The sequence below is a fragment of the Poecilia latipinna genome, unplaced genomic scaffold, assembly GCF_001443285.1.
Source record: "Poecilia latipinna isolate Pla-1442-1.1 unplaced genomic scaffold, P_latipinna-1.0 Scaffold792, whole genome shotgun sequence".
Lineage (NCBI taxonomy): Eukaryota > Metazoa > Chordata > Actinopteri > Cyprinodontiformes > Poeciliidae > Poecilia > Poecilia latipinna.
The window spans coordinates 124,607-148,081 of NW_015113408.1; the positions used below are offsets into that span (position 1 = coordinate 124,607).

Consider the following 23,475-nt stretch of genomic DNA (forward strand, 5'->3'; position numbering starts at 1 on the left):
TTTGTGATTTTTAAAAAAAGTAAATTAATATCAGACCAGCTTGAGTAGTTGATGCAAAAAGGGTTATTAGGAGGCAGTTACTTTTTCATGTAGGACCAGGTTGTTGTGTTTTTTAACTTCCTCAGGTTATCCTTGTAGAATAAAATATTGTTTGATGATCTGACATTTGACAAAAAAATCAGAAATAGAAGAAAAATGTCAAGTGCAAGACCCTTTTCACAACTCTGTATCTTTCTTGTACAATATTTGATCGAATAAATAAACACATCCTTTTCCTTATGTCATACTTTCAATGCATAAAATACCCCAAAAATTTGCATTGGCTATCTATATTTAGATGCCAATCCTCCTCTAAAAGGGGACTCTGTATTTTGTTAAATAAACATTAATACATTCAAAATGTGAATTCAGGTGGTAAGTCGGTGAAGTGTTTTATTGTGAAACGTCACCGGAAGTGGCCGTTGTTACCATGGCTGACTTGACAGCAGGTCTGCTGTCCAGAGTAACGGTAGCCTGCTCGGAGACATCAATTGTCTGGCTCAACTGACGTTTGTTTGAGTCCACCAGTGGTTAGTAACGGGGGTCCGCCCGTTGTTCAGGCTAGTGCTGTGACAGTTAGCTCGTTAGCCGTCTTTAAATGGAGTTTCGAGTTAAAAGATGATCGCTTCACTCTCAAGAGGAAGTTTGCTGGATGAGGTTCTTCATGGGGGCTACAATGAGGTAACCCAACGTTGCCGATTCTGTGTTTGGTAAATTTGCTGAGCCAATTAGCAAGCGGACGTTGCTTACATTTTCAAAGCTTAAAAGCGCGTGCTCGTCCCTTTAAACGAACAATTAAAATAAGGTTTTGTTTTGCTTTTTTTTTTATTATTTTTTAGATATGTCAGTCTTGTACATGTGAGTAACATCGCGAGTGTAAATGTTTTCTTCCAACCAAAAAAACAACAACAAAAAAACTTGATACGAGACTTAGTAATAAAGTACTAATAAAGTAATCAATGATTCTAAATGTTTAGTATGTACTTGTTAGGCTATATCCTTACTGGAGCTCTTCAATCTTACTTTAGCTAAGGAAGCTAAATAACACAGGAAGCCAAACCTGAAATTACCTCTGCTGTGTGTAAAATGTGTGCCTTGTTTGTGATGTATCCTGATGACAATGAGTTGTCATATGAAACATCAGAAAGGATCACATGTATTACAACTAATATGTTGAAGGAATATTTAAGTCAGGAGTACAACTTTAAATAAGGGATCTGCAGGAGCGAAAGCAAAAATGAAATTATTGGGACAATAGGCTGACCTTCCTCCCCAGCGCCCTCCCTCTGCTCTGTCCTAACATAAGCAACAAAGGCTCTTATTTGTCTGAGCTTCATGTGGCCCCAATCACTAAGCCCTGCATCTGTGTATGTGTCTGTCTGTGGTGTGTTGGATGTGTGCATCTGATTGACGACTTGCAGCAGCAGCTGGCAGCATATGTTTCCTGGGTGAACTCTCAGCTGAAGAGGAAGCTGGGCCTACAGCCCATTGGAGACCTCCGGCATGATCTGCAGGATGGCTCTGTGCTTGTTCAACTCATAGAGATTGTTGGTAAATATACACAGATTCACACATATGCTGATATACAGTAGTACCACATGGTGAAGTAACTCAATTGGGGAAAAGCTTCAGCAAAACTCATTATTTTTGGTTGGATCTGCCTGAAATGATTTAATATTCAGTGGCTCTATGAGATGAGCAAAACAGTTTAGAAAATTTTAAATCTAAGTATAGTGGTCCCAAAAAATGTCTGCTTTTGTCATTCTTAAATTATCAGAATCATCCCTAATTAAGCTCAAGCTTTTTGTTTCATATGTCTAGACAAGCATCCGCTGCAATTTGCAACCATTTTTCAAAAAGCACATGGTATTCGCTGCTCATAATAGTTAATTTATTACAATCCAAACACATTTGTTGAGCTAATAAAATCTGAGTGCCTTTCAGGCTATACATTTTGTCTTTCTTTAGAGATTTTGAAGTTTTGTCTAATTGAAAAAATAGATTCGCTTTTGCAAACGTCACAAGTTTTTGGACTTAAGACAATCAAATAAGATCCAGTACAAGGCCCATTGCTGTGACTGCCGAAGTGGATGACATCATCTTCAGTCATCCACTTCCTGTAGTACTGGAGTTTGAGACCTGTAGCTTAGCATTTCACATTCTACTGCACATGAAAACATCAGCAGGAGAAACAAGGTGTTAGTTTACCAAAGACTGCAGTAGTGAGTCAGATATATTTGTAGAAGCTTTGACGAGGGTGAAGGTAGAGTGCTGTTTTGCTGCATTTTTAAGCTGCTCTCTTTTCAAGGACACAGTTTGCATTCTTTTTTCCCCCCTTTGGTTGTCTTATGTTTTTATTGAATTGTCAGAATGCGACTCACATTTGGCAAATGCCTTTTCAGTCACTTGGATTGTGTGAGAAGGAAGTTTTAATTGGGACATCACATCCCTCAACATAAGGTTCCTAATGTTCTTTATCTGTGCTTTTTTTTTTTATTATGGCAGCTGGTGAAGTTCTGCAGGGAGTCTACACACCTCCACTGAACAAAGAGGAAAGCAGAAAGAATGTGGAGGAAGTCTTAAAGTTCATTTCCTCTAGAAACATACGCATGCCACACATATCTGCAAAAGGTAAACCGCAGGCAATTATTTTTACACATTTGTTTTTACACGACTGTCGTTTTTATATCTAACCTCACTGACTGTCAGTTTCAGTCATAGACATGCCATTATAAGGTTATCTCACCTTCTCTGTCATCTTTCTGCTTTGGTCTGCACACACGCTTGGTGTCCTGTCTTTGGACAATAGTAGAAAAGCTGTTATTGCTGTATTGTGCTGGTGGAATGTGGTGAACATAAAGTAATTTCTCTGATAAGTTACTCTCTTTGCTCTTCCCGCTGAGATTCAAACTGTATCTTTTGATCACGCTTTATAAGGAGACCATTTTAACATCGTAAAAGAAAAACAGAAACACGTTTTATGGTTGATAGACATCTGCATCACAGGCTTTGTTTTGGGTTTTTAGACATCGTCGATGGGAACCTGAAGTCCATCATGAGGATTATTCTGGCTCTGGCAGCCCATTTCAAACCTTCAGCCAGTCAGAGGGCTGCGGCTGGAGGCGGGAGGAGCTTAACTAGAGGAAACACAACCCACAATCCTCTCTCCACGGTTGCTTTGGCTCAAGGGGCTGCTGCTGCTCTGGCATCCGCCCGCCTGGATGCCTCACTGCCAATACGTTTCGCACGCATCAACAGGTACGCCAGTGTTGTCGGCTGTAAGATAATTGCACATTGTAAAGAGAAACTTTTAGAGATGCCTTTCTGTACCTTAGCTGCTTTTGGATCACTATAACTTAAATCTTGCGAATCAGTACGTTAGTCTTAACTTCAATTTGAGATCTGATGAACTTGACCTTCTGTTTTCCTCCTGTCTGTCATCAGCTGTGGACTGTCGCTTCAGGCTATAGATTGCAGGCTAATCTACAATGATTATCAAATGATTATAATGTGACTATGTCCAACATAAAACAGTCTGACACCGAAATAACCACGGCCTGTTTTCTCTTATAACATTTTTTGTTGGTCATGTTTAGTCTTTTTGCCAGCCTTCTGTAAAGTGGCCTACATTGACTTACCTGGTGACTTTATATAAATAGCTTAAATAACTAAAGTCGTAAATCTATCCTTTCTGAATCATTTAATAATTTCTCAATTATGATAATATAAAACAGCTTTGTTTTTTGTTTTTTTTGTTTGTTTTTTTTTAGATTACCAGTTAGAGCATTTTAACTCTAACTGGAGAGCTAAGAAAAACTACCCTGTAATTAGTTTGTCATAATTTGTTGTTTATCCTGGTATGTTTGAGCCTACACCTACTTCGGTTTTACTCATCTAAACCATCCAGATGCAGATCTACTGAGTCTCAGAGCAACATCCTCAAAGGATTTGCTGACCTCTAATGGACAAACAAATAATATCAATCAATTATCCTCAATTTGAGCTGCTGAGCTGAGGCTCATCTTCTTATATAAAGATGATGAATCAGACAGTTCTTACACATAATTGTGTTATTTTTATTTTGCGTGTCCTCTTTTAGTGGCTGGGGGTTAGATGGCGAAAGGAGCATATGTGTCCGTGCACTGGTCCAGCAGTATGAAAGAGGAGTCACAGATGAGCAGGAGGATCCTCATCTCAGCAGGTGATTTGCTTCAGCATAAAATCAAATTACTCTTTTAAGAAACAAATTTCCACTCTGTAATCATTCCCATTTCTCATTTGATTAAAACAGACATGGTTGATATCAAGATAAATTCTTTACAATAAGCAATTAATTTTTCTTTACTTCATATTATGTTGAGAGAAGTAGGTAACCTAACAGTCAAGTACCATACCCAGGGAATTAAAAGCTCTTTGCAGGGGACCCAGTCTGCCTGCAATTTAAATCAGTCCAAATGACGACTTGTGCCAAAAATTGTAATTAAGCAAAGCAAAAGTTCTGGCAGCAATCAGGTAGTTGTTACACTTGCGTTATCATAAAAATGCAGTTATTTCTAACTTGTATTAGGAAAATGATTTTAGTTGCGTTGACTGAAATGACTTTCATTGTGAAAGTCCTAAATTATTTCAATAAGTATTTCAATCCCAGTCAACTACAGGGCTAAATAAGAATGACTGACCTCAAATACAATTTCTCATGTTAAGAAATGTATTGTCGTTAAAACATTGTTTTTTTTACATAGGAAACATTAAAATTATCTGAAGTGCATTGAGGCAAAACAGTTCTTTAACAGAAAAATTTAAAAATAGGATTTTATTTGCTGTGTTTGACACAGAATTATTGAATGAGATTAAAATAGTTGGGAGCAAGTCTTGCAGATATGAGCAACAGCAACCTAAACTCACCAAAAGAATATATTTAGTTTTTTTTGTGACTTAGAAATGTGTAGAGGCTGATTTGATTGAAGTTAACAATCATGGCTCCTGTTTTAAAGAACTTTGTGCTACTTAGAAATACATACCTTTTTGTTTCATTATTGTCTGTGTGTGTCTGTGTGTGTCTGACAGGGCATATGACTTTTGTCTTTGTCCCCTAAGCTTTTATCTTGGTTAGGATTTGTGTGTGTTTGCTCAGAGACATCTGAGCTAACCACAGGACTGATTCTTGAGAAAAAGAAATGATCTGTCTTTATTTTCTGCAGTCACATGCTGGTGTGAAGTTTTGATTTGCAGCGTTTTACCCGTCGTGAAAATAACGGCTGAAAACCAGTGCATTTATTCCAGGCTTGCTGCCTTATTAGAGGCCATCTCAGACTCACCAGAGCTATAACAATCCTATATTGGATGTTTAGCTTAACTGGGAGATACTGAGCAGTGTCAGCTGTATCGGTTGCCTTAGTAACTCTTGGCTATCTGGAGGGCAGGGGGCGTGGCTTGACAGCATAAAGATACAGAAATTGTCATGAGTTTTTCAAGATCCTAAGGGCTTAAAACAGAGGAAAGGGGCGAAGTGTTTTGTGCTGGCCGGACTGTCTGCAGCCCACTATGGGGGGAACCCAGATTAAATGGTAAGCCGAGACACAGAGGCTCTTTGAGTTTCATAATTTTAAACAACTTTAACTCGGATAAGATTGAGTTTAACTAGTGCTTTTGGCATTTTCATGCTATGCTCTTTTCTGTGTGGTTTGTCTCTTTCTGCTCTTACGTTCCCTCATTTATAAAATATATCTTTCAGCAAAAAAAATATTTATGCAAACTGACTACAATCAAGGAACACAATATAACATGCAAAATGACTACTAACTTGTTTTTTTTATATTGCATTTACAATAGTGATTGAGTCTGGTTTGTGACATGCCTTATTAATTTGAAAATCCAGCCTGTATAACAGACTGGCGGTCTAGAATGCTTTCACAACATTCAGTTTGCCTGTGGGCATTTTTTGTTCTGCATTCATTGGTACGGTTTTTCAATCCTCTGGCTAAAAGCTAACAGAATTGCCTTTAGCATCGGTGAAAATATGCATGTCACAAACATGGTTAAAGTGGAGATCCAACAATCAGAATTTTGCAGGCAATTTCTGATCTCTAGTTTTTGTGATGCAGACTTCTCTTTAAGAATTACTATAAAGTAAGATAAAGTGTTCAAAATCCGTCGGCTGGAAGCTCTGTTGACCAAATTAAAAGCAACCATGGGGGATAGACTCAGATACTGCCAATTCATTTGGCCAGTGAAACATTTACCAATAGATCGATTAATTAGTGTTTTTGTCTCTCGTGAGCCTCAGCTCCGTCACTCCACTGCCGTCACCAAGAAGTCAGCAGAGCAGCAACTCAGTCCGACAGGCGCATGACAGCCTGCAGCAGGAGCAGGAGAGCAGTGGTACGTCCTGTCGAGCCTACAGTGAGCATCACAACATACTCACTTGGCTTGTGTCACTCATTTCTGTGTGTGCTCGTAGTGGAGTCATCTAATGCTGTAGTGCAGATGGCACTGGAGGATTCTCTGAGTGAAACCTTGGAGAAGGAGGTTCAAGAGACACGGAAGATGGTGTCTGCCCTGCAGGTATGAAGACGAGGATGAGGCGATAACATTCCCTTCTTTCAACAGTATTAAAAGTTGAGGATGATTTTATTGTTATCATGATAAAGGTGTTAATTAGTACTAAAGTTATGTTGATTTACTCTTTTTGCATTAGCTGAAACTAATTTGTTCCCACATTGACGGTGAGATGTTTAAGCCTGTTGAGAATAACGGTTAACAGTTGTTTATATATGACAATAGTCCATCTGTTTTGTTTTGTTTTTTTTTCCTCTGATTTGATAGAATTCTACACAATTCTTGATTTAATAACGCAGCTCTTATCCAATAATTTCACACTGTAATCATAGAATTGCAAGAATGTGTAACATTTCTTAAGATGAATCGATCTTTTATTGCAGTAGCTAAATCTCACACTGGAGGTCATTTATTTCATGAAGCGTTACAAAAAACACTACTTTCAATTATTATTAAAATTATTAAATTATTCCTAAGTGATCATTATGTCTTTCACTCTTCCAAAGCATCATGAACCCATTGTTTACCATTCTGAACATTGGGCATGTTTTTTTCTTTTATACATCTTTTGTCTGAAGTCGAACCCTCTTTTACTGAAAAACTTAATTTTACTCTCATGTGACCAAAGCGCACAGTTCAAGTTACAGGTTTACATTTGTGATGGTAGAACAGAAAGTGGTTTAATTTTTCTTCTTTTACTCCCATACAACCAGTTGTCATCCATTGTTGCTGTGGAGGTTTTGGTCGTCCAAAGGTGCAGCTCGTTGCAGCAGTTTTCTAAAAGTGTGTGATGGCAAGAGGAACATAGTGACTCGTCTATTCTGGAGGCCAGAATCTAAGAGAAATTGACCTCTGCATCATTCCCTTTAACTAATTTGATATATGGAGTATAAAAAATACCACCTTGATTTTTATCTAATGGTGAGATTGTGCCTCTGCATTAAAAGATGGAATTATTTAAATTTCTTCTGCACACCTTTATGAGGGGTGCCAATAAATTCGGTTGGCTTTATGAGGAGATTCAAAACATAGCAAAAGCTACTGAAAGTATAACAAAAAATGTCATGTCTGAAACCTAATTGTAAGACCTTCATCTATGGCTGTTTTTTGTTCCATTTGCTTAGTTTTTGTATATTTTGCACAAACTTAACTTCACTTCAAATAAAGGATAGTTTGTCAGCTAATGGGTGTGTGGCTTCACTGCAAAGTACAAATTGGTGTCACATGTTAGACTGTGGGTATTTTTCCAGGCTCTGTTGCTGCATGGCTCTCTCCCTGAGGATGAACAGGATGTGTCTTTGACATTGGAGCCAGTCAATGCTGAACAGCAGCTGGTAGGTTTCAGTTCACTTGATTTATTTATCTTTTATAACCGTTGATTCGATTTTCTGTCCGTCCGATTCTTTTTGGTCTCAGTTCTGAATCTCTTGAGTTTTTTGTGCTCGCCGCAGATCACATTACTTTTTCCTGAGCCATTTGTGTATGTGCGTGCTTGTGTATGTCAGAGAGCGACACGGATATCAGTTTCCCTTTATTCTCCCTTTGTTGTAGTTCTCACACACCTTTTTCTCTTCCAGATAGTCACTCGCAGCCGTTTGGATCAGAGTATGGAGGAGGTCACAGAGCTGAAGGTACACAATACCTTATCTTTTTTATGCTAATATTTGATTTATTTGGTCTGTCAGGAACAAGATTATTCTTACAACTGCAGAATGCACTCTGGCATTAATGTTTAATGCATTGTGTTCTTTGCTTCTCGTGTTAGAGGGAGCTGTTGCTCTGCAAGCAGGAGATCAGAAACCTGCAGGCAGTTAAGGTGAGTTGAAGCAGCATTTTTATAATGTTTGTAATAATTTTCCGATTCAGATCTTGACTTTGTGTCTGGTTCTTATTGTGCAGGAAGCCCAGCAGCAGAGGCTGTGCACTCAGGAAGCGTCTATACTGCAGATGAAGCAGGAACTTCTCCGAGCTAGCATGACGAAAGACGAACTCAACAACCACCATGTAGGAAATACATTCAGGCTTCTCTTAAAAATTCTTTTCCCTTTTCTTATTTACGATCGTGGGAAAATCATTAAAACACTGCACCTAAAACTTGTCTCCAAAATGGTATTTATGATGATTGTTTAGAAGTAATTCTCCTTTTCTGTAATGATGTGTTGTAGGCAGAGCTGAAGTGGAAGCTGGAGGAATGCAACAGGCTGTGGGGTGAATGCAAGGTGACAGGCTTGAATAAAATTCATTTGGTTTAATTAAGCTCGTTTGTCAACATCAAATGAGTTTGAGTTGAATAGAGAATCTAATATGTCTTCTCTATGTGGCTGGAAGCAGAAGGACGTCGGCCAAAAGGACAGATTACTCCAACAGTACAAACACAAACTAGAAGAAGGCCAAAAGCTCCAGGTATGTTAATTTGCTGAATTGAGGGCTGAAGTGAGCTACTTTAATAATTCAGACACTCTAACACCCTGCTACAAAAGTTAAAAGATTCTCAGCAAGACTAATAATGAATCATGCATAACGGCTTGAGGGTCACTGGTCACTGGCTTTGAACTTATTCTCAGATGGTTAGGGTAGAGTTATGCATGAGGTACGTCATAAAGTTGGCAAAGCTTGATGTTTCTCAAAATGTATTTGATTTCTTCCTCTTTAGAACCGTGTGACAGGTTTTAGACATGTCAACATCTGTGACACAATAAACAGGGAGACACCAGCGAGTTATTTTTGGTCAATCTTCATACATGAAATGTTCCCAACTTTTGATCATGTCACTTTCTTTATAGGCTGAAGCACAGAGAGAGTTGGAGCACAAAAACGACATGCTACAGGAGCTGATGAGTAGAAATCTGCAAGAGGTAATGCTGTTTCTGTGCTTTGCTGGGTGTTTTTTTTTTTTTTTTTGCTCCCATGAAGAACACACCCATACAACCTACAGCCGTGTTTTGTTTCTTTTGTTTTTTTCTTTATCAGATTCCAGTCAGCGCAGAAAACAATGGATATTCTTACTCTGGAAACCCAACTCCTTCTGTATCGGGTGTAAGCATTATTTCTCTTTCTATCAGTTGAAGACTGAATAGATTTACTGTACATTTCATTTCTGTCATATTAAGGTTGACGTGGTCCGATTGCCCATCTCATATCAAAATGTAAATATGTGAGCCACACATGTTTTTGCATCTTAGAATCAAATCAGAAATCTTAACATGAAATGGGGAGAGGGAGAATCTCCTGCTCTAATCTGCCTCAGGTGGTAATCACAAACTGATGAATGTTTTGGACTGGATAGCCTCAACCAGTTAGATAGAAAACTCCTAACATACACTTTATTGCTCAAATGAATGTTGCTAATTGTCACTTTTTTTCTGAAATATGAATTGCATGTGACATAGAAACACTTCACAAGTGGCTCAACTTGTATGATGTGCAAAGACAAAGTGATCTGTGCGAAATGGGTTCATGGTGCATTTTCACTGCGGCTCTGTGGGCTGAAAGTGTGTTTCGGTTTTGCTCTGCCAGCAGGCGGAGGAGGTCCAGCTGCTCAGAGACGCACTGAGGAGCCTGCGGATCAACTTCAGAGACCATGACCCGCAGCACCATACACTGGACACCCTGGAGCAGGGAATAGTGTCACTCATCGACAGACTGCATGTCGTGCATACTCACAGGGTATCACGGCTTCATACTAATGTCCTGGTTTAGGAAAATATTTTTGAAAAGAACATTTCTGGTTAAATGTGTACATATAGATGCATATTTATTTACACTCTTTTAAGCTTTTAAACATGGTCCATTTCCAGTAGGCTTGAGTTTGATGCCCTTCCAGAAGCATAATATTGGCCTGCTTCTTCCATTTCAAAACCAGTTTCGATGTGTGTTCAGGATTAAAGCTGATCATTGGATCTTGAGTGCCCAGCCGAATTTTATGGCGTCTTATTGCTAAGTCAAATTTCTTTTAAGTTATTTTTCATATGTACAGCATTTTCAAACCGACTGAAGTTACGCGATTGTGCTACAAACTGGCACCTTGTCCCTGGAAAATACACAACACAGCAGTTTATAGAAAATCCACATTACAATCTAACACAATGTCATTGCTTACTGCATTATTATTCCACCTTGAAAAAAGTTATGTTTTTTGAGGGCGATTTTATTACGCTCTAAATATTTTTTCTTTCCGTTTGTAGGGCAGAGGGAAATCACCGAGACGGAAAGGTCAGCACATAGATTTGGACTCTTGGGCCTCCTTCCGTAAGAATCTCTGCTCTGTCAAAAATTGTAATTGTGACGAAACATTTCTAACTTAAAACTTTTTTCTAACTGAAACTGCTGTTTGCTGCAGAGAGTTGTCAGTCACAGAATGGTTCTCCTTCTTCTACAAAAATCCTTTACTTTACTGGAAAATCCCCAACACCCTCCATGATCAATATTCCCAAGAGGTTTGTGTCTTTGTTCGTTTACAATGAAATATATGTTTTCTTTGACGCTATGTAAGAAAACATAGCTTCTGTGTACCATTCATCAATACGACTGATCCTGACAATGCAGTACAAATAGGACATACGATAAGCAAAATGATTCGAAATGTCATTAAAAACGAAGAAAATGTAATTCTTTTTCTTGACATGCATTATGCAGGCTGGGTGAAGTAACTCTGAAGGATGTTAAGGCGGCTGTTGATCGAGAGGGAAACTATAGGTACCACTTCAAGGCTCTGGACCCAGAGTTTGGCACTGTAAAAGAGGAGGTAAGTCTAAGACGGAGAGAACGATAAAAACAGGGCGACAGTGGGCCACCATTTACTAATGATGGTGGCTGCATGCATTGGCACCCCTCATAAAGATGTGTTAAGTTTACAAATATATATATTTTTATAATAATCTAGACCTTTTATCACTAAAGTTTAGTTTGCTAAATGTTGTAGGGAGTTTAACCGGAAACCAGCTGAATTTAGATGAGACTGAGATTGAGCATTTCAGCAAGATGCTATGTCTTCGTTTTTCTCCAGGTGTTCCTGGATGGAGCAATTGTTCCAGGCTGGGAGGGAAAAATAGTGGCCTGGCTGGAAGAGGACCACGGCGATGAGAGGTAATAATCACTGTTCTGTCTCTAAGCCATTTTAATTACTCTCTCATTGACAAGAGACTCATTTTCTTTTTTGTTTTAGACCTTTGTAGATTCAAGCGGAGCAGCTACGAATTATGCACAGTGTTGGAGGCTGGACAAATTAGCACAATGCTGTAAGAACATAGCATTTTTTAGATTATTAAATATGAACTGAATATCTCTGTAGTCTGTGCAAAATATCTGACAACAAGGAAATTATAAGACTCTGTGCCTTACCAAGGAAAGCTGATTTTATCATGTTCCTAATGCTGCCACACTATAACTGCTGTAGAAAAATAGTCGAGAACATTATTTGTGGACTAAGTGGAATAGAAACTACTGTACTGAGGCTTGCATGGAGAATTAGAGGAAAAACAAATATGTTTCATAGTTATTTGTGCAACTACATTAGTTCTTGTTTAAAGAATATAAAATTATAAACTAATTAGAAACAATGTCTGCTTGGAAGATGGAATAGATAGGATGAGACAAAACAGATTTACAGGAATTTGCCTTTTTTTTACTTTTGTAGGACAAAACATTTTGTCCTACAGTTGCAGTTTTGCATGCCACCTAGCGGTAGTAGGAGAACAGAGAACAGTTACAGTTGTATAAAGAAAAAGCCTTAAAGTATCTGAACTCATTGTCATTGGAAAAGCACATGTATGCACCCATGTAGAAATTTAGACAAAAAGGCCTCTTCCCACACCTAACTCCGTTTTTTGTAATTGTAGACTATATCTCTTAATATTTTGAATAAGATCATATTTATGTTGATGGTGTATTTGTCTAGAGATTTTTGAATAAAACAGCCTTTTTTAAGTGTCAGATTTTAATGTTGGTTCAAAGCAAACTTTAGTTCTTTCATAATTAACCATTCCATTATTTATGCTGTTTATTTCTCAGTATGGAGGTTTGCATATTTGTGGAAAATTCTGACTGATCTCTCACTAACAAGCCAACTGAAACAAGTCTGTTTTGTGATCACATGTATTTAAATGCCATGACTGCATCTACAGTAAAAATTCTGGTGAGATGGTATTTTCCCATTTGTGGTGTTTGTTGAGATTTTTTTTTTTTTTTTTTTTTGCAAAGTATGGATATTTGCATGTTTTGGGAGGAAAAGCCTTTGACTGTTTCACATTTTGAAATAAAATTTTTGTATGCCGCTTTTTAATGTACATTTTCATCTATGATTGTGCTACTTTCTTAATATTTTTACCAATAGCTGTGTTGTGTTGTATGCTTACTTGCACTTAAGAAATGCTCTAATAAGAGATTTTTGGCAACTTATTGTTGCCCAATTTATGATTACACGGAGTTGTTCTTCAAATACAGCTACAGTATAAATAGGCTAGAAATATTTAATTTAATGTTTTATACTGTTATGTTTGAACTACTTTTACACTTGCTCATCTGTGTGAATGAAGTGGTGCCTTGACAACTGGAATCTTTTTATTTTTGTCATGTTAGAACCACACAGTTTTTTGGTATTTTGGTAATATTGTGGGCCAACACAAAATGGTTCATAACTGTAAAAGTTGTATGTAGTTTTCAAATTTAAAAAGAAATTAAAATATTGAGCATAGTCTGTTTAGCCTTTAATGCTGATACCACTAATCTAGTGCAAGTACTTAAAACTTTGAACATCACCCTAGGCACAATACGGGGCCGCTGCATACATACTGAAACATGGCCGTCCACCTAAACTTATAGGCCAGACAAATGAAGCATTAAATAGAGAAAAGGCAAGAAGCTCACAGTAACTCATAGAAGTTGTAGAGAGCCACAGATAAGCTGGAAGAATCTGCCAAAAGAGAAAACAATTCATAAACATTGTAGTTCTGGAAGAGAGAAAAGAAAAAAAGCCATATAATGTCCTATTTGCATTATGCTTCAGTCAGTCCATGTGTAGGACAGAGTAAACTAAAGTTGAGCAACTAAAATTGATCAGAGAAAATACATCAGATGAATTCCTCCATGTAGTGCCATTTTAATTTATTTTACGTTACAACAACCATTAATGTATTTTATTGGGATTTTATGTGACGGAACATCACAAAGTAGTGAATAATTAAGCAGAAAGAACATTTTTAGGTTGTGCTGTTTTGTTCTATGGGTATGCCATTTTTACTGCCACCATGTGCCTCCTCGTGGTATTGCAGTAAACTAACTTTACACCTTTTCAATAGTTTATAGCGCATACCAAAGCGTGTTGTAAATATTATTTTTTCATTTACTGCGTTTTGAATTCTAGCTTCATTTCAAGCTTTGGAGATTATTGCAAGACTAAACTTTGGTGGCCAACATTTACGACACCTCCTCTAAAGACGTTGTCGCAAACTCCAGTCAACCTGAGCCGTAAAGCGTTGTGTTTTGGACTGGAGGAGGTCATTAGAAAGTGAGGAGGAAGGAGTCCGGGCACAGACTAACTCAGTGCCAGCTAGTTTCTGGTGCCGATGTGAGGCAAATACATTATTTAACAACCCCGTGTAGAATTTCAAGCGCTGCGAAATGATTCGTTTAATTCTGCGGCTCAGGCCGTCCGCCGGGCTCTCCTGTCCCCGTGCCCTCCCGGCGGGGCCTTCAACACTCGGCTCTCGGTCTGTGCCCGTCACCGGCTGTCTGAGGCGGCTTCACTGCGGAGCGGGCTCCCGAGTCGTTTCCCTAGGTTCGAGTCTCGGTCACAGAACGACTCTCCTGCGGTGTCCTCAGCTGGCTGGTGGCTTTCAGAGCAGCCGCTTCTACAGTCTCCCTCCTCACCAGAAGGTAAGGTTACCTGACCGGTTGCTATAGCACCGAGGCTCACGGTAGCAGCTAGTAGCGGAGAGCGGTCAGCTACACCAGGCAGCAGTCACACCTGTAAGAGTCGTGACGCGGCGTTTCTTTGTAATAACTGGATTTAAAACTATCAAGTTGACACAGCATTATGTCGGTACAAAATTTTAAACTTTGTAATACGTTGTGTTTGTTTGTTAAAACGATAAACTCTGACCTTAACAGTGGGGACGTACAGCGCCTTGCCAAAATATTCAAACCCCATGTTAATTTTTTTATTCTTAACATCACATAACATCAATGATTTATGACGGATCAAAACAAGTTCATATAATAGTGAAGAAGAAAAATGATACACAGATTTCAATTTTGGTTATAAATAATGTACAAACTGTGACGTGGATTTACTGCAGAGCTGGCATGTTCTTGTAAAGTGACCAGCATCCCTACTGAAAAACAAAAATAAAACATCCCCACAGCATGAGGCTGCTACCACCATGTTTCATTATGCGGATGGTGTGTTCAATTTCAGAATGATGAGCTGGATTGATTCCTCATCCATTTCCTTTGATTGGGCCATTCCAAAAAAAAAAAATAATAATAATAACAATAATAATTTGCTTTGATTTCAACCATGTAGGTTTGAAACTATGTTTCACATTGCTGTCCTGCTGGAGTTTGAACCTTTAGGCTTTTTTAATCTCTTACAGGTTTTTGTAACAAATATTTTTATAAACATTTTACGTATGGAAACATTCACATTATTCTGTGAGTTTCTGATGTTTTTATTCCACTATTCAGTGTCATTTGATGTCAAAAGTAACCAACTTTTTTTTATCTAAATGCACTGCATGAAGAATCAGTTTTTTTTTTTAATCTGCTGTTCAGAAAGAATTCAGATTAATTAGCAGGGATTTGATTTAATACCTTTGCAGAAAATGTTATTTAAGCATCAGTAGTTTGGTGAATCCATACTGACTTATAATAAAGTCTTGATTTAGAAAAAATAAATGTTTAAAACAAACATTTTATTTTCAAAATCTTTAATGTGAAAGAGCAGTCAATATCAGTCCTTTTTTTAAAATTAATATTTTATAAAGATATTTTAATATTCCAGACATTTTCAAGTCTCCTCCTTCTGCTTTTCACAATTCATATTTTCTATTAGATAAATCATTTATTTCCTCTCTTTAGTGTAATGTAGGTTTATTTTGGGAAACCTCCCCCTCTCCTGTCTGCTTCACAGCTGGCAGCTCTTTCTTATCTCTGCTATCAGATGTCACTTGACCCGCTTTGCCACCGTAAAGTCTGCAGATGTGATGAAATCGGACTTGTGGGCCATTTTATTGAACAGTCAAATGAGGCGATGACGACGCTGCAACTCTGCTCACAACAGCTGACATTATTTACAAATCCTTTTTGATGAGATTAATATAACGTGATGTTTTTGTTTTTTTTTGGATGTGTATTCTTTTAGCTGACTTCCCTGTTCTTTCTTGTTGTTAATCAGGTGGAGCTTCCTGCTCTCTCGCCCACCATGCAGACGGGAACAATCGCTCGCTGGGAGAAGAAGGAAGGAGATAAAATCAGTGAGGGGGACCTTATAGCTGAGGTTAGCTGCTGTCTTATTGTATAAATGTAAAAAAAAAATCCCAGTACAATCCAAAAGTATATTACATATTTCACTTTTTATTTAACCACCTTTGCAGGTAGAGACAGATAAAGCCACCGTAGGCTTTGAGATGCTGGAGGAATGCTACCTAGCAAAGATCCTGGTCCCTGAAGGCACCAGAGACGTCAATGTTGGATCAGTAATCTGCATCACAGTTGATAAGTCAGTGCTCTGTATTTATATCGATTCATGGCAAACTTTCTACTCATTCAGAAAATGACCAAAGGAGGAACTAAATGTGCAAATGTTCTCCTCCAGCCCAGAGCTTATCCCAGCATTTAAGGACGCAACGTTGGAGTCTGTCAAATCTGTTGGTGCTGCTCCTTCATCTGCAGCTTCTGCTCCTCCTCCTCCTTCACCTGCCACGGCTCCTCCTCCTGCAGCACCAGGCAGCTCTTACCCCCCACACATGAAGGTAAGGGTAGTATAACATCAAATACCATCAGGTGTGCACTAATAAGAGGGTGAAAGTGACGTGAAACTTCTGTTTACAGTCACAGCTTGTGCCAGCTGACGAGTTATAAGGTGGATTCTCTGTATGTGACTCACGCTTCAGTGAAAAAGTATTCATACTCCTTGAGCTATTTGTAGCATTGCAATGTCTTTATTTTTTATTGTCCTGTTGCCTTCAGACACGGATAAATACAGACAGATGAGCACAGTAGACAGGGCAAGAAGAAAGTTGTTGAAGTCTTAAACATTTTTCGGTTTTAAAACATCCCAAGCTTCGAATGTGTCACAACCTATTCTCTGTAAATGGGAAAAAACTGCAACTTAAAACGAGAAGCAGCCGAGAGCCCCATGAAAACTCTGGAGGAGCCTCAGGAATGCCCAGCTTAGGTGGGAGGGCGTCTCAAACTAAGTGTGTGAGTTTTTATTGATGCGCTCCATAACTCTGGCTTTTATGGAAGAGTGGCAAGAAGCCATAAAAAATAAGCTTTACAGTTTGACAAGCTTTTGGGACGCTTCTCTCTCTCTTTTTTTTTTTTTTTTTCCAGAATTAATTCGAAGTTGGATGTCGCTGAATACAATGAAAACTGCTGCTGAAAACAAATACAGCTCAGATATTTATGTATGGAAAAAAAAAATTGTGTATTGCTTTCTTTCAACTTTATACTTTCACTGTTTGGTGTTCGTGTAACAAATCAAATACATTGAAGTTTGTGGTTGTTATGTGGCAAAATGTGACTACTGAAGGGATAGGAAGTTTTTTTTCTGACCGATTGCAAGGCTGTGACTTTGTACTCTCTAAGCCTTTGGCTGTTGTGTACAACAGATTGCACTTCCTGCACTCTCTCCCACCATGACGATGGGAACAGTGCAGCGCTGGGAGAAGAAGGTTGGAGAAAAGTTGAGCGAAGGAGATTTACTGGCCGAGATCGAAACTGACAAGGCAACTATTGGTAGGTCCAAATGGAGTTGGAATCAAAAAAAAAAAAAAAAAAAAAAAAATCTTCCAGATGTTTTTTTTTTTTTTTTTTTTTTTTTTAACTGCATGAAAATTAACATCTCCTGTTTCTGTGCAGGCTTCGAGGTGCAGGAGGAGGGCTATCTGGCTAAAATCCTGATATCAGAGGGAACTCGGGATGTTCCTTTGGGAGCGCCGCTCTGCATCATCGTAGAGAAAGAAAGTGACATCGGTGCCTTCAAGGATTACGTAGAGACCGGGGTGGGAGACGTGTCCATGCCACCTCCTGCTCCCGCTCCCACTCCTGTAACGGTGGGACATTCATAAAGTTTCTTCTCAAGCTGTGTTTACACGTGGATAAAAATCGACACATTTCAGTAATATAGGTTAATTAGGGGTTGGTGATGTGAGAGCAAAGCATTAAGTTAATTAAGCAGGAGAATAACATTCTGAGTTATGATTACCTGGAAACACAAGAGAATCTGCTTTGAGTCAAATAATCAACAGGTCCTATCAAAACTGGAATCTGTCCATAGCTGCTGTTTGCTCTGTGGAGCCCCATCAGTTGTTAAATAGGTAAAATATTTAACAACAAACTCTACCTTCATTATGATGTTGTTGTTTACCTTATAACAGAAATCAGGTTTCTTATTTGGCCAACCAGTATGAGACAGAGTGCACTTGAAATCAGAGTTTTGTTTTTATTGTGGTATTTTACTACATCACCCACCTTTCTGATTAATGCATTAAGACAAACCCAGGTTTCTCTGTGATGCAAAGTGTTTTGGTCAAGTTGAGCCGATGTGTAATTGAAAGTAGATTGGTGAGCATTAATAAAGTGAGGATGCCGACTGATATTTACTCTTTTTATTGCATTATTTTCAGTTTGTTTACTTTAGTCCACTTCTGCATTTTCCTTCAAAGCATTTATTGCCCCTCTTTCTCAGAGATATTTTTAGTGTAGATATTTTCATGTGATCATCATGTGATCATGTACTCTGTTTCGGGTTGGGATTTCTTACTTTTATTCACAAAAGTTTTTTTTTTAAATACTGCATCATGAGAGGTTTTATCCAGATTGCTGCAGAAACTGGCTGATATCAGGTTTTGTTTCTGGATGTTTGTTGCAGGCTCCAGTTCCCAGTGCTGCTCCAGCAGCTGCCGCCGCCCCAGCAACACCAAGGAAAGGCCGAGTGTTTGCCAGTCCACTGGCCAAGAAGCTTGCTGCTGAGAAGGGAATTGACCTGGCACAGGTCAGCGGTAGGTAACCGAGGCTAACCGAGCTAACTGTGGGCAGCTTTGATATTTTTACAAAGAACAATGTAATCATGGTACTTTCATTTTGTTTCCATTCAGGATCTGGTCCTGATGGACGCATTACCAGGAAAGATATTGAAAGCTTTGTTCCACCAAAGGTTGCTCCTGTGAGTGAAGCCCTGCTTTGTTTGTTTAAAGAATTTTTTTCTCTGCCGTTTGCAAAGCTTTCATTTGACGAGTGTAGTTGATTCCAGTTTTTTTCTTAATATCTATAATATATGAATACTATATGAAAAAAAAAATGGCCAGTAATTAATTCATAAGGAGTCGAGGTGACATCATAGAGCAGTAGGAATGGAACAAGGTTGATTATTATTTACAGAGAAAGACAAAGTAGTATTGGTGCTTAGATTTCAAACAAACTTTAGCAACTGAAATTAGCATTAATTGTAGCTGGCTTTGATAAAACAGCAGTCTGTATATCCCCAAATTATTGATGACTAACTGAATAAATAAAAAATCAATTAATAAAAATCAAGCAGGGATCTGTAAGCTGCTGCTCTGGTGTGACAGCAAAGTCCTGAAATTACTAGCGATTTTAAATCTAAAGGCGCTGGAAGTGCCTTTAGAAAAAATTGATTCACATAAGAACTGTGATTCTCAGTTTACTTCGATTCCTAATCCAAATAAAATGTCCCAAAGTCACTGGAACGTAGGCGTGCGAGGAAAGCACCACAACAAAGAGGAAGCTACAAAAATGACAGAAAAACATTTGGACTCATTTAGGTTTTCACCAAATAAATTTTGAGTTGAATCATGGCCTCAAAAATTGGAATCGAATTCCGTTTACTGTAATTTGTTCAGGCATGCCTTAAGCGTCACGTTTCGCTCTCTCCCACAGCCTCTACTGACTCCAAACATGTTACTGAAAATACAGTTTTTACACCTTTTCTGCTCCCTCTGTCTGTTTTACCCTCCTGGTTGTGCAGTAAAGCATTCAGTGATGGAAAGAAAGATTGAATTTTAAAGTTTCAGACCAACCAGTCAGGGGTGGTCAAAATGAAAATCTGATTTCAGTCACCGTCCAATTTTGCTTTGGTCTTTCAGTTTTTCAGTCAAGTTGTTTTGGTATCTAACCTGCTTTTCTTTTTTTTTTTTTTTTTTTTTTTTAAGCGATTAAACTGTTTGTGCCTTAATGTTTTTCTGCTGATTAAATCCTGTCCTCTGGCAGTCTGCAGCTGCTGCTCCCAGTCCTGCCGCTGCCAGAGCCGCTCCTGCAGCCGCCGCCGCAGCTCCAGCTGCTCCAGCTGGCACCTTCACAGACATCCCCATCAGCAACATCCGCAAGGTGAGAGCCAACACGAATCACACAAATTAGAGCCAACGCCCAACTTCTGCTCCCTCCGCGGCGACTTTCCGCTCTGCCGGCAGCCGGGCTTTAGGACGGCCTCCTTCTCCACCGGCTGCGTTCAGAGCTTTGAAGTAAACACCCTGAGGAGGTTTCACAGCGATACTCTGCTATCTGTGACCTGTGCTTCCACATTTCGCCTTACAGACGGGCAACTCCATTTATCAGCCCAGACTGGATATGCACACCTCTTCCGTCTCTCTGTGATGAATTATGGATCAAAGCTGAAGTGCGTCTATCTGTCTGTCCTCCAGGTCATCGCTCAGAGACTGATGCAGTCCAAGCAAACCATCCCCCACTATTATCTCTCTGTAGATGTCAACATGGACCAAGTGCTTGAACTTCGAAAAGAACTCAATGAGGTTAGTGCAGCTTCTAAGCAGACATGCGAGGTGTCTTTTTTTTTTATGCAACACATTAAATTACTGTTGAGATGAGCAAGTGAACATGCTGTCCCCGCTCTGCAGGAAGTGAAAGCCCAGAATATCAAGCTCAGTGTGAATGATTTTATCATCAAAGCCAGCGCTCTGGCCTGCCTCAAGGTTCCTGAGTGCAACTCCTCCTGGATGGACACAGTCATACGGCAGTAAGTACAAACAAGAGTTCATTTTCCTTTAGTGGTTGTCATTGTCATTACTTAAATGTAATGTAATTGAATTCCCATTTTAGCCTTCTGTTGTTTTAGTCGGCTAAATTACTAAATAGCGACGCAACAAAGCAAACCGTCTGTCACCCTCCCAAGAGCAGAAACAACTACACTGAAAAATTACCAGGAAGACAGAAGTTGCAAAAAAATATTGCTGAATATATTTGCAAAATAACTGCATGACTGAGTCAAAGGTTCTTATTTCCATTAAGGACATTAACTCTAAAATAGAACTGTTGTGTACAGTTTGTCAATAGAAAAGTGACACCTTAAAGTTAAGTATATTTCTGACGACTGAATTGTCCCTTTTTCATTTCATTAAGTACCACTTTTGGATTATTTAGATTTTTTCTGAGAGCCTTAATATAAAAACTTTAAAGAAAAGCATTTACAATTTTGTTTTTTCTTTCTGTCCTGTTGTAAGAATTTAATTATTTATAGTTGAACAGGATTTTTCTGTTCCTACGCTAAAAGTTGAAGATTTTAAACATTCATAAACCTCTCATGCTAGAGATTAGCACAGCTAACGTTGCTGAAATAATTTCAAGAGAATGCAGAATCGATCATTCTCTCTTGAGATTTTCAAAAGTCTGCCAACATTTCCACATCCCACATTTTCTAATATGTTTAAATTGGATGGGCATTTAAATAAAGGAAATTCATGAACGATTATGACGATATTTGGAAAAGAACATTCATGAATTTCTGTGATTATTTTTAAGAGAAAATTTTTAAGGGTGGAGCACAAAGCTAATGTGTTTTAACATGCATATAACAAATCCCTTAGTAACTTTGCGTGCATTTCCAAATAAATGTTTTATCCACCAAACTCCTCAATCTTAATAAATCTATCAGCAAGTTAGAACTTGCAGCTTCACATTTGAGCCAGCAGAGGGCACTCTGACGCTTTTCTAGCTCAGAAACACATCGATTACATCACTATTGACTGCTTTTCTCCAGGAATCACGTGGTGGATGTGAGTGTGGCGGTGAGCACAGCCAGCGGTCTCATCACGCCCATCGTTTTCAACGCCCACATCAAAGGCCTCACCGCCATCAGCTCTGATGTGGCAGCTCTCGCAGCCAAAGCCAGGGAGGGCAAACTGCAGCCTCACGAGTTCCAGGTGCATCGCCGTATCAGCTGGAATCTCATGATGTAATCATATCCATTCATTCATTGACTAACATTTATTAATGTTCCGTCTTTCAGGGAGGAACATTCACAATCTCCAACTTGGGGATGTTCGGTGTCAAGAACTTCTCGGCGATCATCAACCCGCCTCAGGCCTGCATCCTCGCTGTGGGAGGCTCCGAGAAACGTCTGATGCCCGCTGACAACGAGAAGGGGTGGGTGTCATGGCAACAGCTGTTTTGATAAAACGAACAAAATGCTTATAATGCAAAGCTAACCCCAGGCACCCTGGCGGCTTCGCAGGTTCGACGTATCCAGCGTGATGTCGGTAACGCTGAGCTGCGACCACCGGGTGGTGGACGGAGCGGTCGGAGCGCAGTGGCTCGCAGAGTTCAGGAAGCTCCTGGAGAAACCGGTCACCATGCTGTTGTGATCAGACTGAACCACCACTGAGCGGCAGCAGTGGGCGCACAGCTCACACCGAGGAGATCTGATTGGCCCAGAGCCTCGTGTGATTGGCTGGCCTGCCATAAGGTCACTCCCACTTAGCCTGACGGGGGAAGAGGCAGAACTCACTCCGATTTCCTGTCTGTCCGTCTCACTGTCTCTCCTAGCTTTCCTTCCTGTCACTCTCTTTCACTATTTTTATTTATTTTGGCCCCATCTTATGAGAGACCGGAATTAGGCTTTTGGAATCCTGGAAAAGAGACTTTATGTCGCTAAAATACAGAGAATATTTTACAAATGCAAGTGTTACATGTCCATCCTGTTAGCATATTAACCTAAAACCAGTGGGTGTGTGCATTTCTGCAAACTGTCATATGTCACATGATAAAATATAAAATGAATATAAATATAAAATGAAATTGACATAGAAACGGTCCAAATTTACACACACACAGACACATCTTCATTCAGTGGCCATACACATACAGTTGGAATACTTTATGCGTTTTCTGTGGGTTAAAACTACAGTGTGTATAATGATAATCACTGTGGAAACACACAGTGTTGTATATTTATGTATATGGTATTGAACTGTTTGGTTGAAGTAACCAAGCTCCTTAAAGACCTCACCGTAGAAATGACAAGCTCGTCTAGCTCTGAGGGATTAGAGACACGGAACGGTTTCACCCATTTCTCTTCTACCCGTTTTGTTTTCTAGTGTCAAACATCTTGTTGATCTTGCGGCTAAAACGCACAAACCCGGTGCTGGGTGTTATTCATAACAGGAAAGGAATAAATTGGGAGATTACAACCTTCTGCACAGACTCTTGATTTGGCTCACAACGATGAAGTCGTCATTTTATATGTCCGGTTACAGGTTGATTTAAAGGGTTATTGAAAAGTTAATTTATTTCAAGACAAAGTCATACAATTTCAACAATTGTTCAGTTTTAATTTTGACAATCATAGATTATGACCTATAATTATAGGCTGTAGATCATGGCAAACAAAATACAGTCTCAGAAAAT

General features: G+C 39.1%; 2 protein-coding genes across 6 annotated transcripts; both read left to right on the forward strand.

Moving 5' to 3' along the window:
• The first annotated feature begins 468 nt into the window (after positions 1-468).
• On the forward strand, positions 469-12,036 carry LOC106956147 (dixin-like). 4 transcript variants are annotated; one of them, XM_015046765.1, is made up of 21 exons: positions 469-720; positions 1,461-1,590; positions 2,545-2,670; positions 3,066-3,297; positions 4,139-4,240; positions 6,320-6,420; positions 6,500-6,603; positions 7,848-7,931; positions 8,175-8,228; positions 8,363-8,413; positions 8,497-8,601; positions 8,763-8,816; positions 8,926-9,000; positions 9,381-9,452; positions 9,568-9,633; positions 10,114-10,263; positions 10,782-10,845; positions 10,937-11,033; positions 11,233-11,341; positions 11,603-11,682; positions 11,762-12,036. In XM_015046765.1, the coding sequence occupies exons 1-21, from the start codon at positions 658-660 to the stop codon at positions 11,769-11,771; spliced, it is 1,929 nt and encodes a 642-aa protein (XP_014902251.1). In that variant the 5' UTR covers positions 469-657; the 3' UTR covers positions 11,772-12,036. The 4 variants fall into 4 exon arrangements, with proteins under 4 accessions (XP_014902251.1, XP_014902253.1, XP_014902252.1 ...); XM_015046767.1 differs by having other exon boundaries at positions 10,117-10,263; XM_015046766.1 differs by having other exon boundaries at positions 470-720; positions 8,929-9,000.
• A 2,012-nt stretch (positions 12,037-14,048) lies between these two features.
• On the forward strand, positions 14,049-22,596 carry dlat (dihydrolipoamide S-acetyltransferase (E2 component of pyruvate dehydrogenase complex)). Of its 2 annotated transcripts, none has more exons than XM_015046773.1 (14): positions 14,049-14,469; positions 15,989-16,090; positions 16,188-16,312; positions 16,409-16,565; positions 17,427-17,553; positions 17,677-17,870; positions 18,683-18,818; positions 18,915-18,982; positions 20,047-20,163; positions 20,478-20,585; positions 20,691-20,809; positions 21,830-21,992; positions 22,079-22,215; positions 22,304-22,596. In XM_015046773.1, the coding sequence occupies exons 1-14, from the start codon at positions 14,215-14,217 to the stop codon at positions 22,431-22,433; spliced, it is 1,938 nt and encodes a 645-aa protein (XP_014902259.1). In that variant the 5' UTR covers positions 14,049-14,214; the 3' UTR covers positions 22,434-22,596. The 2 variants fall into 2 exon arrangements, with proteins under 2 accessions (XP_014902259.1, XP_014902260.1); XM_015046774.1 differs by having other exon boundaries at positions 18,689-18,818.
• Positions 22,597-23,475: the final 879 nt, after the last annotated feature.

Coding starts and splice junctions, on each gene's coding strand:
- dlat (XM_015046773.1), top strand. CDS start 14,215: ATGATTCGTTTAATTCTGCGGCTCAGGCCGTCCGCCGGGCTCTCCTGT. Junction 18,819..18,914: donor TGACCTGGCACAGGTCAGCG/GTAGGTAACCGA, acceptor GTTTCCATTCAG/GATCTGGTCCTGATGGACGC. Junction 20,810..21,829: donor ATGGACACAGTCATACGGCA/GTAAGTACAAAC, acceptor GCTTTTCTCCAG/GAATCACGTGGTGGATGTGA.
- LOC106956147 (XM_015046765.1), top strand. CDS start 658: ATGATCGCTTCACTCTCAAGAGGAAGTTTGCTGGATGAGGTTCTTCAT. Junction 721..1,460: donor TTCATGGGGGCTACAATGAG/GTAACCCAACGT, acceptor GACGACTTGCAG/CAGCAGCTGGCAGCATATGT. Junction 8,817..8,925: donor GGCTGTGGGGTGAATGCAAG/GTGACAGGCTTG, acceptor TGTGGCTGGAAG/CAGAAGGACGTCGGCCAAAA.